Raw genomic sequence first — 17,380 nt, forward strand, 5'->3', positions numbered from 1 at the left:
TTTAATTTCTCCTTCCAGAGGAAGGCGTTGAGAGGTTGCAGGTCTACAGAAAGTAACAGGAATAACAACCACATCCTACTTCTGCCACACTCTTGACAGACTCATTGGCCTAAAGGGCTTACACGCTTTGCTGCAAAATGGAGAGATGGTCCTCTGTCAGACGCTGGAGGGACAGTGGAAGGTGTGGCAAAGAAGAGAGGAAGGGTAAGGCATATCCCTTGCCAATGATCTGAAGAATCCACCTGTCCGATGTTATTGCTTACCAACCTCGGTAGAATCACTGGATCCTGCCTCCCACTGGGTGGCAATGCTCCCCTTAGGGCATGCAAAAGGTGTTTCGTATTGAGGCTGCAAGGAAACGAGGGACTGGATGGCCTGTTGATCTTTGTTGTGGGGGGTACCGCGCCCCTGACCAGAAAACTGCTGTGTTCCTTGCTGAGGCTGGGCAGGCTGGCAATATGGGACAGCTTTACCAAATCTCAATAAGGAGCAGTAAGGTTGGTGAGGATGGACTGATATGCCCAGAGAGTGTGCACCAGCTGTGCCCTCCTTAAATAGCTATAAAGCGTAATCATCCTTGTCCCCAAACAGGCAATTCCCATAGGATGGCAGGTCCATATGGGAGGGCTGGATATATTTGAGAACCTGGCTGATAGCAGCTACGCATGGCGTCGAATGGCAACACTGGTGCCAATGTGTCACCTGATGGAATCAGTGGTGTCCAACACACAACGAATAGTGAACTAGGCCGCATCACGACCGTCCAGGATAGCCTGAGCAAGGACAGGTCGGGGACCTTCAGGGACACCAAGGAGGACTTGAGCCACTGAGTCCCAAAGGGCGTGGAAATAACATCCCCAGGAATCAGCTGCAGTTTACAGATCATACAGCCAGGTTAGTTGAAGAAAAAAACTTGCTTCCCAAATGTTTTCCCCGCATTTAGACTCCTTATCGGGCGGAGTAGTAAAAAAAGTGTTGAGGTTAGACTTGCTCATGAACACTTGCACCACTAAACATTAGGAGAGAAGTGCTGAGAGAGGAACGCAGGGTCGCCTAGGGCAGGGCGATGAATCACAAAGTCAGCATCACAAGCAGGAATCTGTGCTATGGAGGATATCTAATGACCGATTATTGTAGCAAGAGCAAAATTATACTATTTTATGGGGGTCATTGATGGATACTTAAGGTGGAGGTATTCTGTTATGCAACGCAGTCTAACAGTACAAGTCATTTCCTTACAGAGGTGAAAAATCTTCCTACAAATCTTTATTATTTTCTAATTTCAGACACTAAACGAGAAATAGTGTGTTGATGTAAAAACCACATCCAAATATAACAAGACTACAGACATACTGTACATATGTACTTTTACTTCCTTTTACACCAACCTATCGATAATACTGAAATGACCTTTATTATTTTTATTTTACACTGTCTTACCTTCACTTGGCCTGTATTTGTAAACCTAAACTGTACCATAATGCGGTTTCCATTACCTCATTTTAAAATTAACTGCATTAAATGGTGCAATGCTAACCGTTAATAAAGCTCTAAAATTATTAACAGCATAATGTTTTTTTATTTAAATATTGACACAATGAATAACATTCACTTGATTTAAAAAAAAAAAAAAAATGTTTACCTGCACGATCCCAATAAGGCAATTCATAGGTTCCTTCAGTTTTCTTTCTTCTGAAATTAAAAAAAACACAACCATCAAAAATTATGTTAAGTTGTCCCGCATAGCATAAAATCACAAGCTCTGTTTTTACAGTCTTTTACAGGAGCGGTGCAATGGCAATCAGCAAAAAAAACTGTTACTCAAAGAAGGATTCATAAAATAAGGGTCTCCTGGTCATTAAATCATTTACTTCCAAGGCACGCACATGGGTGGAATGTTTTTGCTATGTGTGAAAGCATGTTAAACTAAAAGAAAAACGTACTTCCCCTTGGCAACAATATTTCTGGTGAATAATGTATCTACTTGTAGAGCGCTTACCTTTTAACACTTTACCAGGTGCCAGATTGGTCTAGAAAAGTTTTCTCCATAGATCTACTCAGGCAGTCGTTGACACTGGCTTCACACAAACGCCAGAATTAACGTCCAGGCGACGTTGAAGGGGCTATAATTGCCCCACCCTCGAGACGTCAGTTTCCAATCTATTTTTTTCAGACTACCGAAGCAGCACGATGGGAATGACATCAGATTGTGAAATGCAGTGCAACAGCATAAAAAAATGTTTTTTATTGTAGTGTCTCACAACCATCCAACAAAAAACGAGGAGGAAAAGGTGAGGAACCTGTAGGTAGATAAAATATTTACCTGAACTATTGTTAACAAAGGTAAATAACTTTTTCTTCCGATGGTCACTTCTACCTGCAGGTTCCTCGCCTCAAATATATTCCCAAGCAGTACCTACCTATGGGACAGACGTCCTTGAAGGGTGGTTATACCAGGAAGTCTTGTAGCATGGATTAGGCAATATGCCCATTCCCCCTCACCTCCAAATCCAGATAAAAGTACTTAGCGAAGCTGGGATGGGATAACCAAATGGCCACTCTGCAGATGTCACCTACATTGACTCACCTAGCTAAGGCAGATGTTGAGGAGTGATGCTCTCATGAAGTTTGCTTTGATGCCTTCCATTGGTTCTTTTGGGCCATGGCATAGCATATTTTAATGCACAAAATAACCCCCCAAAACAAAGTCCTTTTCTTCATTGCTTTTTCTTTTATGCTGCCTACATGGCCTATCAAGAGATAGTCATCCACACCGAAGTAATTCATGAGGTTGATATGAAAGCTTAACACTCTCGTGAATCCAGGCTTTGCAGTCTCTCCTTTGTCTTTATAGGGCCAGCTGAAGGAAAGAAAGATGGAAGATTGAGCGATTATCTGAGATGGAAAGCGATCACCAACTTTGGGAGGAAAGCAGCTCTGATTTCGAGCATAACATTTTCGGGATAAAAAGTGGTGAAGGGGGCTGGATGCTGGGTGCTTGTAACTGTGTGGCCAAAGTAATGGCACCTTGAAAAAACATTTTAGGTGTTAACAGCTTCAAGGAACAACCATGAAGGGGGTTGAGTGGCGCTCCCATCAAAAAAGTAAAAACTAGGTTTAGATCCCAGTGACGCATAACAAATGAAGTGGGAGGAAACATAATGGTCAGACCTTTCAAGAATTGTAGATCAAAGGAAGACTTGAAAAGAGATATTTGATCCGGGATGCAACCAAAACCGACAAAGTTGCGAGATACACTTTCACCATCCCCATGGCATATGATTTCTGAGCTATAGAAAGTGCAAACTTGAGAACGTCAGACAACCGTGATTCCAAGGGGTCAATATGGTGATCTTTGCACCAAATGACAAACCTGTGCCACATCCCAGAGAAAACTGATTTGGCAGACAAACAGGCAGGCAGATTAGATCACATCCACCAACTCATCAGACAGCAGAAATGCAGTGAAGTGTCCCTACTCAAACTCCATACATGAACTTGTAGGCTCGGGTATCAAAATGAAAGACCTGCCATTCTAACAGCTAGAGAATTGAGAGTAAGACAAAGGGAGTGACACCGGGAGAGCTGCAGAAGGTCTCTATACCGCATCCTTGTCCAATCTGAAGCCACTAAGATAACTTAATCCAGGGCTTTGCTGATCCTCCAAAGGACTCAAGAATTCAATGGTATGGGAGGAAACATGTAGTGAAAAGTAAAATTGCTCTTTATTGAAAACACGTTCCTCTGTCTTGCCTTCTGAGAATTTGAATAGAATTGAGTGGCAAAGAGATCCACAAGGGGCACATCTTATTGTTTGAATATGCACATCTGGACATAGATGCTACTCATGCTCGGCAAGATGATGCCAACTTAGGTGCTAAACCTTGATGTTCGTAGAGACAGCTATTTGTTTCACCACCAACCATATCTTGTGTTGGCGTGCCAAAGACAGAAGTCTCAGATGCACATGTAGCCCCTTGCATGTCTCTGCAATTGGAATTGTAAGTGCAGAAGTGGTGGATTTGGCTCTGGTGGAATGGACCCTGTTCCCTTTTGGAGCCTCCTTTTAGGCTAAGTTCTAGCAGGTCTTGATTCAGAGGATGATCCAACTCGAAAGGGTCTATTTCTGCACCACTCTGCCTTTCTTAGCAACACAGTACTCCACGAACAGCTGGTCATCCAGTTGTGTATCCTTAGTGTGATTCGGGTAGTAGACCGCCTTCCAGAAATCCAACCTGTACAACTTAACCTCCTCTTTAGTGGGATGGGGCTGGGAGTAAAAAGTTGGAAGAGTGATGCACTGACGCTGGAAGAAAGGAGTCACCACTTTTGGCAGGGAAGTAGTCCTGGGTCGCAACACCAATTTGACAGGGTAAAAAGATGTGCAAATTGCAAGATCCGAGAACACTTAGCCTGAGAGGGGTCTAAGGTGTTGTCTGTGCACCATGCAACAAAGCTGGCACATCTTCCTGAGTAAACCCAGTATATGGAGTGGTGACACCTTGACAGAGTGACGTTAACCACCTCCGTTGGCAACAGAAAGGAGGGCAGATGTCCCTGCTCAATGGAGACAGGGGAAGTAGGGCTGGTTTAAACTTTTTTGCATGGCTGCTTTTGATTCCTCAGTCCTGCCCTTAATGTATATTGCAGGTTGGCTTGTGGGAATTCTTTTTTGTGTCATGTGTTAGTGCCCACTGTGGTGCTCTGTCCTTCTTTGCGTCATAGCGCCGCCTATGCATGTGAGGGTAAGAAGTAAAGTGAAAAACTGCACTTTACGTGGAGCTCTAGAAATCCATTAAGGGGGGAAATCAACAGCATGCATTGAATACAGTCTGAGCACATGTTCTATTAGTATCTACATTTTCACAACGTTCTGCCTATTTATATGTTGCCTTGTGGGGCATGTCTTCATTATAAAATTCTTCATAAATCTATAATATATTTAGAGCACATCTTAGTAAATAAGGTAAGCCTGCTAATTCATAGTCATTCAACCCTTTTGTGCAAGGAAGGGTCACCACTCTTGGGCTCTGAAATGAGAATGTAGAGATGTTGTAATGGCCATGAGCAGGAGCCTTGTACTGCTAAATAGACCACTGTATGCATACATGCCAATAGACTTGATTCAGGCTGTCTCTGATCTGAAATTGCCTCTGCTTCAATAGACGTGAATGGGGGAAAATACATCCTTCCAATTTTTTTTTTTTTTAATAACCCACTTCCCTCTTCTAAAATGTTGGCATTTATGTGTATGCATTTAACTATTCTTACTGTCACATCAGCTGCTGCCACGCCCCATGGCTGCTAGTGAACCATACAGAAAACATCTGACACACACTGGTTTAAATTGAACCTCTACCTAAACACATTTATGGCCAGTGTGTTGCAGACAAAATGACTATCTGAAGTGTTCTGGTTAACTCCAGCCCTGCTCATATTTTCCCCACACTGTCGTGCGAACCCCTATGTGCAATCAAAAATGGACTGCTTCCACAATGGAGGCCAAATGAATCAGCTAGGTGTGTTAAGTTAAAATGAGCACATTTAATTTTGTTAAAGCAGAATTCATCAGAATGTCATATGCATGCATATGGTTTTCTAGTGTCCTCTGTCTTTTCCACAAAAGCAGTACTGATACAGTGTTAAAATCTTCCTACAGGCGCTGCTTGGTCCCTAAACATCAGAGCATACGTAGTCTGGAAACATATGATGAGGGAAACCTGTAGTAGGTAAAGTAGTGAAAGTCTACTATGTGCGTTACCAAATAGATTTGCTAGAAATTGAATCCATAACCAGATGTTATTCAATAGACCTGTAATTTGTGGGTATCCTAAAAAAACATAAGGACAATGGATCGATGTCTTAACCTTAAGCAGAAAACCACTGAAGACATTAATAATGGGCCATCATGCTAAAAACAAAGTGATTTAAGTCAAAAGAAAACAAAGTGTCGCAAATATGATGTTGAATATTTATCAATGTGTTTCACATGTTCAGGTTCAGAACATGAACAGCAACAACAATGCGTGCTACATTATGGAATTTTGTCAAATTAGGCAATGAAACCTTCTAAATTACGAATACACTTGGAAACTAAGCATAAAAACATGCTACCAAATCCACAGAATTCTTCAAAAATAAATAGTAAGAGCTTCGACAAAGTAGAAAAATAATTAAGGAAACTACATTAGGATCATTTAATGAAAATGGTCTTAGTGCTTCATATGACGTGTCCATGCTTATAGAAAAAAAAGAACTGGAAAACCTCATACAATTGCTGAAGAAGTAATAGTACCTGCTGCTAAAGCGATGGTGAGTACAATGATTGGAGAGAAAGCAGCAAAAGATTTCAATTTAGTGCCATTATCTAACACTGTAAAAAGGAAAATTGACAAAATGTCAGACAACATAAAAGAACAGTTGACTGAAAGAATTTGTAAAAGTCAGCATTTAGCCTAAAAGTAGATGAAAGTACGGACATAGCATATAAATCTTCTATTGTGTGTTACGTTAGATACGAGTTTGAGTGAAACATTATTGAAGATTGAAAATGTCACTTACCCAGTGTACATCTGTTCGTGGCATCAGTCGCTGAGATTCACATGGTATGCATGAGCTCGTCATCTGGTGTTGGGTCGGAGTGTTACAAGTTGTTTTTCTTCGAAGAAGTATTTGAGTCACGGGACCGAGTGACTCCTCCTTCTGTGCTCATTGCGCATGGGCGTCGACTCCATCTTCGATTGTTTTCCCCGCAGAGGGTGAGGTAGGAGTTGTACTATAGTAATAGTGCCCGCGCAATGAAAAATGTAAGTATGTACCTATTAAAGGATTAAGTAATATATATACAAATGTACAAAATTGAAGGTAACTTCTGAACTGCTACAGGCTTCCGGGGAGGTGGGTGGGTCCATGTGAATCTCAGCGACTGATGCCACGAACAGATGTACACTGGGTAAGTGACATTTTCAGTTCGATGGCATCTGTCGCTGTAGATACACATGGTATGCATAGACTAGTAAGCAGTTAGTTCCCCATAAGCGGTGGTTTAGCCTGTAGGAGTAGAAGTTGTCTGAAATAGAGTTCTTAATACAGCTTGACCTACTGTAGCTTGTTGTGCGGATAGCACATCTATACAGTAGTGTTTGGTGAATGTGTGAGGCGTAGACCAAGTGGCTGCCTTACATATTTCCTGCATTGGGATGTTTCCTAAAAAGGCCATTGAAGCACCTTTTTTCCTTGTGGAATGTGCCCTGGGAGTAATGGGCAGTTGTCTTTTTGCTTTAAGGTAGCAGATTTGGATGCATTTAACTATCCATCTGGCTATACCTTGTTTTGATATTGGGTTACCTGCATGAGGTTTTGGAATGCAATAAATAGCTGTTTAGTTTTTCTGATGTTCTTTGTTCTGTCAATGTAGTACATTAATGCTCTTTTGACATCTAATGTATGTAGTGCTCTTTCAGCCACAGAATCTGGCTGTGGGAAAAATACTGGTAGTTCTACCGTTTGATTTAGATGGAATGGTGAAATAACTTTTGGTAAAAATTTTGGATTAGGTCGTAGGACGACCTTATTTTTATATATTTGTATAAAAGGCTCTTGTGTTGTGAACGCTTGAATTTCACTTACTCTTCTTAGAGATGTAATGGCGATGAGAAAGGCAACTTTCCAGGTTAGGAATTGTATTCCGCAAGAGTGCATGGGTTCGAAAGGTGGGCCCATGAGTCTTGTTAGAACCACGTTTAGGTTCCATGAAGGAACAGGTGGTGTTCTTGGTGGTATAATTCTTTTAAGCCCTTCTATAAATGCTTTGATAACTGGTATCCTATACAAGGAAGTTGAATAGGTAGTTTGCAGGTATGCAGATATTGCTGCAAGGTGTATTTTAATAGAAGAGAAGGCTAGCTTTGCTTTTTGTAAATGGAGCAAGTAATTTACTATATGTTTTGGAGTTGCATCTAGTGGTTGTATCTGATTATGATGGCAGTACCAAACAAATCTTTTCCACTTACTTGCGTAGCAGTGTCTAGTGGATGGCCTTCTGGCCTGCTTTATGACTTCCATACACTCTTGGCTAAGTTGTAAGTGTCCGAATTCTAGGATTTCAGGAGCCAGATTGCTAGATTCAGCGATGCTGGGTCTGGGTGTCTGATCTGTTGGTTGTGTTGCGTTAACAGATCTGGTTTGTTGGGTAGTTTGATGTGTGGTACTACAGACAGATCTAGCAGTGTTGTGTACCAGGGTTGTCTTGCCCACGTTGGTGCTATTAAAATGAGTTTGAGTTTGTTTTGACTCAATTTGTTTACTAGGTAAGGAAGGAGAGGGAGAGGAGGAAAAGCGTAAGCAAATATTCCTGACCAGTTCATCCATAGGGCATTGCCTTGGGATTGCTTGTGTGGGTATCTGGACGCGAAGTTTTGGCATTTTGCGTTCTCTTTTGTTGCAAATAAGTCTATTTGTGGTGTTCCCCAGAGTGTGAAGTAGGTGTTCAGAATCTGTGGGTGGATTTCCCATTCGTGGACTTGCTGGTGATCTCGAGAGAGATTGTCTGCCAGCTGATTCTGGATCCCCGGAATAAACTGTGCTATTAGACCAATTTGATGGTGGATTGCCCACTTCCATATTTTTTGAGCTAACAAGCTTAACTGCGTTGAATGTGTTCCTCCTTGTTTGTTTAGATAATACATCGTTGTCATGTTGTCTGTTTTGACAAGGATGTATTTGTGGGTTATGATTGGTTGGAAAGCTTTTAGTGCTTGAAAAACTGCTAATAATTCTAGATGATTTATATGCAGTTTTGTTTGATGTATGTTCCATTGTCCTCTTATGTTGTGTTGATTGAGATGTGCTCCCCACCCTGTCATGGAAGCATCTGTTGTTATTACGTACTGTGGCACTGGGTCTTGGAAAGGCCGCCCTATGTTTAAATTTATACTGTTCCACCATAGAAGCGAGAGGTAAGTTTGGCGGTCTAGCAAAACCAGATCTAGAAGGTGACCCTGTGCTTGAGACCACTGTGAGGCTAGGCACTGTTGTAAGGGCCTCATGTGCAGTCTTGCGTTTGGGACAATGGCTATGCATGAGGACATCATGCCTAGGAGCTGTAGTATTGTTCTTGCTTGTATTGTTTGGTTTGGAGACATGTGTTGAATGACTCTGTTGAAATTGTGGATCCTTTGTGGGGTTGGCGTTGCTACTCCTTTTGTCGTGTCTATTATGGCTCCTAGATATTGCTGTACTTTGCTTGGCAGAATGTTTGATTTTGCAAAGTTGACGGTGAACCCTAGTTTGTAGAGGGTTTGTATGACTTGATTTGTGTGGTTTGAGCATTGTGTGAGCGAACTGGTTTTGATTAGCCAGTCGTCTAGATACGGGAACACATGTATTTGCTGCCTTCTGATGTGTGCAGCGACTACTGCTAGGCATTTTGTGAATACTCTTGGAGCGGTTGTTAAACCAAAAGGCAATACTTTGAATTGGTAATGTATTCCTTTGAATACAAACCTTAGATATTTCCTGTGTGATTGATGTATTGGTATATGGAAATATGCGTCCTTGAGGTCTAGGGTTGTCATGTAGTTGTGTTTTTTGAGCAATGGTAACACTTCTTGTAGTGTGACCATGTGAAAGTGGTCTGATTTGATGAATGTGTTTACTACTCTGAGGTCTAGAATTGGTCTCAGTGTTTCGTCCTTTTTTGGTATCAAGAAGTACAGTGAATAAACTCCTGTGTTTATTTGTGTGCTTGGTACTAATTCTATTGCATTTTTTTGCAGTAGTGCTTGAACTTCTATCTCTAGAAGCTGTGAATGGTATTTTGATAAATTTTGTGATTTTGGTGGTATGTCTGGGGGGAATTGCAGGAATTCTATGCAATAACCATGTTGGATAATTGCTAGGACCCATGTGTCTGTAGTTATTTTGTCCCATGCTTCGTAATATTGACGTATCCTCCCCCCCACTGGTGTTGTGTGGGAGGGGTGAGTGACATGTGAGTCACTGCTTGTTGGTAGTGGTTTTGGGGCTTTGAAATCTTCCTCTATTCCTAGGGAATTGCCCCCCTCTATACTGGCCCCGAAAACCTCCCCTGTACTGTCCCTGGTAGGTGGGCGGTGCGGACTGTGAGGTGCTAGCTTGTGTGGCCTGACCCCGAAACCCTCCTCTAAAAGGTGTTTTGCGGAAGGTGTTATAAGATCCTCTGCTCTGCGGGGAGTAGAGTGCGCCCATGGCCTTGGCAGTGTCAGTGTCCTTCTTGAGCTTTTCTATGGCTGTGTCGACCTCCGGACCGAACAGAAGTTTTTCGTTGACTGGCATGTTAAGCACTGCCTGCTGAATTTCTGGCTTGAATCCAGACGTTCTGAGCCATGCGTGCCTACGGATGGTAACCGACGTATTAATGGTCCTTGCGGCTGTGTCTGCTGCATCCATGGAGGAGCGTATTTGATTGTTGGAAATGTTTTGACCCTCCTCAACAACCTGTTTTGCTCTTTTTTGCAGATCTTTTGGGAGATGTTCAATGAGATGCTGCATCTCGTCCCAGTGGGCTCTGTCGTATCGCGCTAGCAGCGCTTGTGAATTTGCGATGCGCCACTGGTTTGCTGCTTGGACAGCAACCCTCTTCCCGGCTGCATCGAACTTCCTGCTTTCTTTATCTGGGGGAGGTGCATCCCCAGAAGTGTGTGAATTTGCCCGTTTTCTGGCAGCCCCTACCACCACAGAATCTGGTGGCAGCTGAGAGGTGATGAATACAGGGTCCGTAGGAGGCGCCTTATACTTTTTGTCCACCCTAGGCGTCACTGCCCTACTTTTAACTGGCTCCTTGAAAATGTCCTTTGCATGGCGTAGCATGCCTGGGAGCATCGGCAGGCTTTGTTAGGAGCTGTGGGTTGAAGAGAGGGTGTTAAATAAAAAATCATCCTCTACTTGTTCCGAGTGGAGTTCCACATTATGGAATAGTGCTGCTCTAGCCACCACTTGTGAGTAGGCTGTGCTGTCTTCCGGTGGTGATGGCCTAGTTGGGTATGTGTCTGGGCTGTTATCAGACACTGGTGCGTCGTACAAGTCCCACGCATCCTGATCTTGGTCATCGTGGCTCATGGCGGTGTGAGCTGGCGAATGTGACGGGGTGTAAGTTGGCGAAGCTGGAGTTACAGGTGGAGGTGAGGGAGGAGGTGTTACCTTTTGTGCTGTTTGTTGCTGAGAAGTAAACTGAAGCGTTCTCTTTCGTTTGACAGGTGGAAGGGTACTGATCTTCCCAGTCCCCTGCTGAATAAAGATACGCTTTTGCGTGTGATCCACGTCAGTGGATTGCAGTTCTTGTTCAAATCTATGTTTCTTCATTTGAGAAGACATAGAATGCTCTTCAGTATAGGAGCCAGAAACAGGGTCTGATGTCGCTTTTTTCGGCTCCGAAAACCCCGTTGATTGTTTTTTCGGCTCCGAGGTAACCTTCCTCTTTTTCTGTGCCGAAAATTCTTGGCCTCTATGGTCTTCGGCGCCACTGTCTCGGCGTCGATCCGTGTCGACACCGAACTCTCGGTGTCGATGCTTCTGTTTAGCACTCTCTCGGTCCCGAGGAGGCTGCGTGCCGGTGTCTCGACCGGAGTCGGACGATCTCGACACTGAATGGGCCTTTTTCGGTGCCGATTGTTGGTCACCGAGAATTTGGGTGGAGCCATGGCCGGTTGGCAGTGGCGTCCCCTGGGCCTTCTTTCCTTTTTTAAGGTCTGATCTCGACGTCTTACTCACAGTTTTTGTAGAGTCTAGCTCGTCGGAGTCTGAATCCTGGATGGAAAAGGATTCCTCCTGTTCCTCTTCTGTCTCGAACTGTCGACGCTCCTTTGGCGTGGACGCCATCTGCAGTCTTCTCGCTCGACGGTCGCGCAGAGTTTTTCGGGACCGGAACGCCCGACAGGCCTCACAGGATTCTTCGCTGTGCTCGGGTGACAGGCACAGGTTACAGACCGAGTGTAGGTCCGTATAAGGATATTTGTTGTGGCATTCGGGGCAGAATCGAAACGGGGTCCGTTCCATCGGCGTTGTTCTCCACGCGGTCGGGCCGACTAGGCCCCGACGGGGTGCCGAAATCTACCCCGAAGGGCACCGAAGCGCTTCGATGTTCAACGCGTCGTCGTATGTGTCTATCTCGAACCGGATCGCAACAATACCGTCGAAAATTTTCCGTTTTCAGCTATCTTTCCGTTCCGAAACTCGGAGCGACAGGAACACGTCCGAACCCGATGGCGGAAAGAAAACAATCGAAGATGGAGTCGACACCCATGCGCAATGAGCACAGAAGGAGGAGTCACTCGGTCCCGTGACTCAAACACTTCTTCGAAGAAAAACAACTTGTAACACTCCGACCCAACACCAGATGGCGAGCTCATGCATACCATGTGTATCTACAGCGACAGATGCCATCGAACTTACTGTTCTGCTGCTATTTGAAACATACCACTGCTGAAGGGGTCGTCAGCACCCTCAATCAATTTCTGACATCAAATAGAATGCAGTGGTCCAAATGCTTAGGAATCAGCACAGATGGGGCTTGCATAATGTCTCGGAGACTAATTGGATTTTTTGCATGAATAAGGGAAATTATCCCTTCAGCTTTATGGCAACATTGTTGTATTTATCAAGAATCATTAGCCACTAAGAAGATGCCTGATGAATTAAAAAAAAGGTCTTGAATGAGTCAGTCAAAATTGTAAATTTTATCAAAGCCAGGTAACTAAATTCAAGGCTTTTTGAACAGCTTTGTAAGTCCATGGATAATGATCATGATCAGCTTTTGCTGCATACAGAAGTCTAATGGCTGTCTCTTGGTAGGGTTTTGTAGCAGCTTTTTTGACTGAGAGATGAAATCAGAGTATTCTTCAATGAATTGGAATCTCCATTTGCACTTAATGAGCACTTACATGACTATACTTGGTTAGCCATGCTGGTGTATATGGCAGACATCTTCACTCATCTAAATGTACTCGACTTGAGTATGCAAGGAGTTGATATCACAATTTTTTATGTCGAAGACTAGATTGAGTCAATGATAAAAATATAGATGTGTGGCCTTGTCACTTATCAAAGACATTTTGATTCTTTTCAAAACCTGAAGGCATTCTTGGAATCTGCTGATGATGAATCATGAAACGAAGTCTTGCAATCTTTTATCCAGATATGCAATGTAGTTTTCATCAGTACTTTCCACTTCCAAATGAAAGCAAAAACTGGATTAAAGATCCTTTCAATGTAGACATTGACAATTTAATGGGGCTGACAGCATCGGAAGAAAATGGTTTGACTGAAATCTCTACAGATAGTGCACTTAAAAGTCAATGTAAAGAAAATTCTCTGATGAATTTTGGCTGCAAGTACCAACAGACTATCCTGAATTAATTCACAAAGCAATTAACGTTTTACTTCCTTTTCCCACCACATATTTATGTGAAAAAGCTTTCTCAGATCTTATGTACCTAGAAAGTAAATACAGAAATCGCTTGGAAAAAGTAGAATCTGATATGAGGATTCAACTTGCCGAAATAAAACCAGAAAATGAAAATTTGGACGCAGAGGTGCAGCACTACCCTTCCCATTACGTTCTTGTTTTATTTTTGGATATTTGTCAATATAAAATAATAAAATCTTTAGTAATTTGAGTATTTATTTGGTGTGTCCTTGTTTGTGTATCTTTTGCACATTACTGGTTTAATGCTTGAAATTAAAATCGTACACATTGCTTGGGGTACCCCAGCTTCCGGTATTGATTCAGTAGGGGTCCTCAGGAGTCAAAGGTTGGGAACCAATGTCCTAGACTACCTCTAGTATAAAATGCCACTTATGTTTGGCAAGATAATGCCGGCTCAGGGTGCTGACTCTGATCTTCAGAGACCCAGCTAGGTGACTGGCAGTGAGGTAGATCCCTCGGATGTGCGTTGAAGACCACAGTATCAAGACTTTCCGATATGGGAGGGTGAGACCGTACTCCCCCATATTTGTTGATGTACTGCATTGGGGGCGTGTTGTTCGACGAAACTGGATGGACCGACTTTGAATGGGGGAGAGGAGGCTTTGAGTGCCAGCCAAATCTCCAGCAATTCAGACAGGTTGATTCTTTCAGGTGCCCAGAGGCCTCTGATCCCCAGATCTTCTATGTGAGCTTCCCAACCTGTGTTGGAGGCATCCGTCACTACTATAGTCACTGTTGGAGGGGGAGTGAAGGCCATCCCGCATGCAAGTTTTTCTTTGTTCCCCCACTAATCTACTTCCACCTCAGCACTGGGAGAGATCACAATGGAGTCGGCCAAGTCTGCTTCGTATTGTAGTCTTTGCCGCGGAGGCACTGCTCCAGGGTCAACATTGAGTTTGTGACTAGGACAATGCAGGAAGGGGAGCAGACCTAGGAATCACAGAACCTTCAGGACTGGAACTCGCATGTCTTGTCAAAAGGTAGAGACCATCTGCTGCATGTTGACAATCTTTTGACGTGAGGGAAGGCACAGAGCAGGGTGGTGTCTAGTACCAACCGTATGAACTGGAGTTGTTTGGGGGTCCTCAGGTGATATTTGGGCTCGTTGATCAAAAAGCCCAGGTTCAACATTAGGGTTAATATTGAATGCAGGTGGTGAGAGGCATCTCTGTTGACCCAGTTTTGATCAGCCAGCCGTCCAAGCACAGGATAATGGGAATGCCTGAGCGTCTGAGATATGCTGCAACCACTTCCATTACCTTGGAGAAGACTCAAGATGACTATGATGTCAAGCCTAAGTGAAGTACTGCAAACTGATAACTCGTATTACCCGCCACAAAGTGCAAATATCTCTGATAAGACTTCAGGACTGCGATGTGGAAGCACGCATCCTGCAAGTCCAGCAACACCATCCAGTCTCCAGCTTCCAACTCCAATAACACTTGGGCTAGAGTTGCATCTTTAACTTTTCCTTTTTCTTCCTAGGAAGAGGTTCAACTCCATAAGGTCCAGGCCCGGATGCAGACTGCTGTCCTTCTTGGGAACATAACAGAAGAACCATCCATGACCCTCTTTCTGCTCTGGCACTAACTCCACGGCTCCTTTTTTGAAGGAGTGATTCCACCTTGCTGTAGAATGGCCATGTGCTCCAGAGAAGAAGATGGGGGCAGGGCCTGAAGAAAAGGTTTGGTGTGAGGTGGGTGTCAGGGAAGGATGAGGAACAGGAAGCTTGCAGGATCCAAAGCCCTCATCTCTGCTGCTGTGGCTGATGAGGTTGACATTAAGTAAAAGAAAAGCCCCTGTATAATTCCAAAATGCGCTGAAATCGTGGGTAGTCACTTTGGGGTAGAAGCTACTGGAGTTCCAGGCATTAAACCTTTTTAGGGCTGCATCTGCATTATCCTTGAATAGATGGGCATCATGAAATGGAAGATACATCAGAATGGCTCGCACATCATTTGAAAATCTTGAAGTCCTGAGCCAAGCATGGTACCTGATGGAAACCGAAGTACCCAATGCCCTTGCCATGGAGTCAATGGTATCACAGCCCAATTTTATGATGTGCCACAAAGGCTTCTGTTCATCCTTTAGTACCTCCTGGTAATGTGCCTGGATACCTTACAATACATGTGAGTGATGAGCTGGGCTATATCCCATACAGCATGCGTGTAGCATACTAAAAGACAGTTAGTACTCAAGGATTTCACAGTCATGCTTCCAGATGATATGATGATTTTTTGCCCATGGCTACAGCCTTTTAGACACCTTGTCTAAGGGCACTGTGGGGAACATGCCTTACACCTGTCCTGATGAACAGAAATGCTTGTATCACCAAACTCTCTGAGGAAGGGTGCACGGAAAGAGAAACCGGTTCTCCAGGAGCAGAGTGATAGTATCAGGATACTAGTCAGCAACCACTGGTGTTCAGAAAGGTTTCTTCCAAGTGGCCTGGAAACATTCTACCAAGACTTCATTAAAGGGCAGTAATGGTTCGGATGTGGGAGTTGAGGGCAGTAGGACTTTCACTCGGTGAATCTAGAGGTAAAGTTCTAGATCTAGTACGTCAGCTGCTCTTTCAGACTACATAGTGAAAAGACATGACATCTAGAGTGGGTGGTCCAGCAGGAACTCCATTTCCACCTCCGACGAAGTATCAAGTTCCCTAGACGAGGACAAACCTGGAATCGCATATGGATGTTCTCTCCCATCATTGCCATAGGGAGTCGGAATCTGACCCAAAGTGGTCATGAATCCTCTGCCAGTACTCCTCTTCAATCAATCCTGTACCTTCTCAGGAAGGGGCTATGTGACCGGAGAAGGTGGCTCCAATGTCTCTGTGCATAGATCTGGCGAAGGCGGCAGCAGCAGCGGCTGCCACAGTACCAATGGCTGAGCTGTATAGCCGTGTACAATAGTGTAGATAGCAGTAGGCGCTGGGAGTCCCATGCCTAGCACAGGCAACTTCACCAACATAAATAAAAATGGGTGGGTGGAACTGTGTTTCATCTCAGAGGCATACCAGATAGGTTCAAGGACCTGGTGAAGATACCAAAAATTACATTAAGGAATACCACCCGGTCTGCACCTGTCGCTGGAAACTCTAGAAAAGTAGGATGCGCTGCTGGAAAGTCCGTAATGACTGAACTGGCACCCATGAAGTCGAATGGTAGTCCAGATTCAGCTGTGGAACAGGCTTGGAACTAATAGGATCTCGGTCAGATTGCTCTACCGCGACTAACGCTGTGGATGAAGACATTGTGGGAGACCGGGGTTGTCTAAGGGACTTACCTCAATCATGCTTCTTATGCTGTGATGCTTCTTTCTTTCGTTCCGGAGGAATGCAAGGAGGAAGATTTGGACTGTGGTCTTGATCGATGACTTCTCTGTTTGTCATCACGGGCCCTGGCCATTAGCAACTTGGCATCACACTCATTGATGGCTTTTGGGTACATACTCTGACAGGAGTTGCAACAGTAGGCATTTAGGTCCTAGCCAAGGCATCACAAGCAGATGGTGTGCGGGTCCATAATGGATATCTGTGACTCGCAATCCCTACCAGGCTTGAAGTCATAGCATTTGAGAGGAGCCCTTGCACTGCACTTCAGGATAAATATGCTGTGAGGAACACCCATGACTCTTAGAAGACAGAGAGCTCCAGATTGCTGCAACAGGGTGGGCAGTATATGGCTGCGGTGACATCTTTTGACACACTTTCCGGCATTGATACAAAGCTAGTCACCAACCCCTACCAGTAGCATGGGAGCTTTGAAGTTTCTGGATCTAGTTTAATGCCTGGGATTATACTCCAGGTAAGGAATCAGAAAGTAGAAGTCTCCAGCAGAATGGTTGCTTATACTTTCAAAATGTTTTGCCATACCCAAAGAATGCACTGATGTTCTACTCACATGTAACATATGT

At 44.0% G+C, this 17,380-nt stretch overlaps 1 protein-coding gene across 3 annotated transcripts in view; it reads right to left on the bottom strand.

Annotated features, from left to right (window-relative positions):
* The window catches only part of DCBLD2 (discoidin, CUB and LCCL domain containing 2), a 529,217-nt gene that overhangs the window by 80,483 nt on the left and 431,354 nt on the right, over nt 1-17,380 (bottom strand). For all 3 annotated transcript variants that reach the window (XM_069204886.1, XM_069204888.1, XM_069204885.1), the window contains exon 13: nt 1,643-1,692. In XM_069204886.1, the coding sequence (XP_069060987.1) occupies nt 1,643-1,692 (50 nt within the window). The remainder of the gene's footprint in view (nt 1-1,642; nt 1,693-17,380) is intronic.

This window comes from Pleurodeles waltl, chromosome 8, assembly GCF_031143425.1.
Source record: "Pleurodeles waltl isolate 20211129_DDA chromosome 8, aPleWal1.hap1.20221129, whole genome shotgun sequence".
Lineage (NCBI taxonomy): Eukaryota > Metazoa > Chordata > Amphibia > Caudata > Salamandridae > Pleurodeles > Pleurodeles waltl.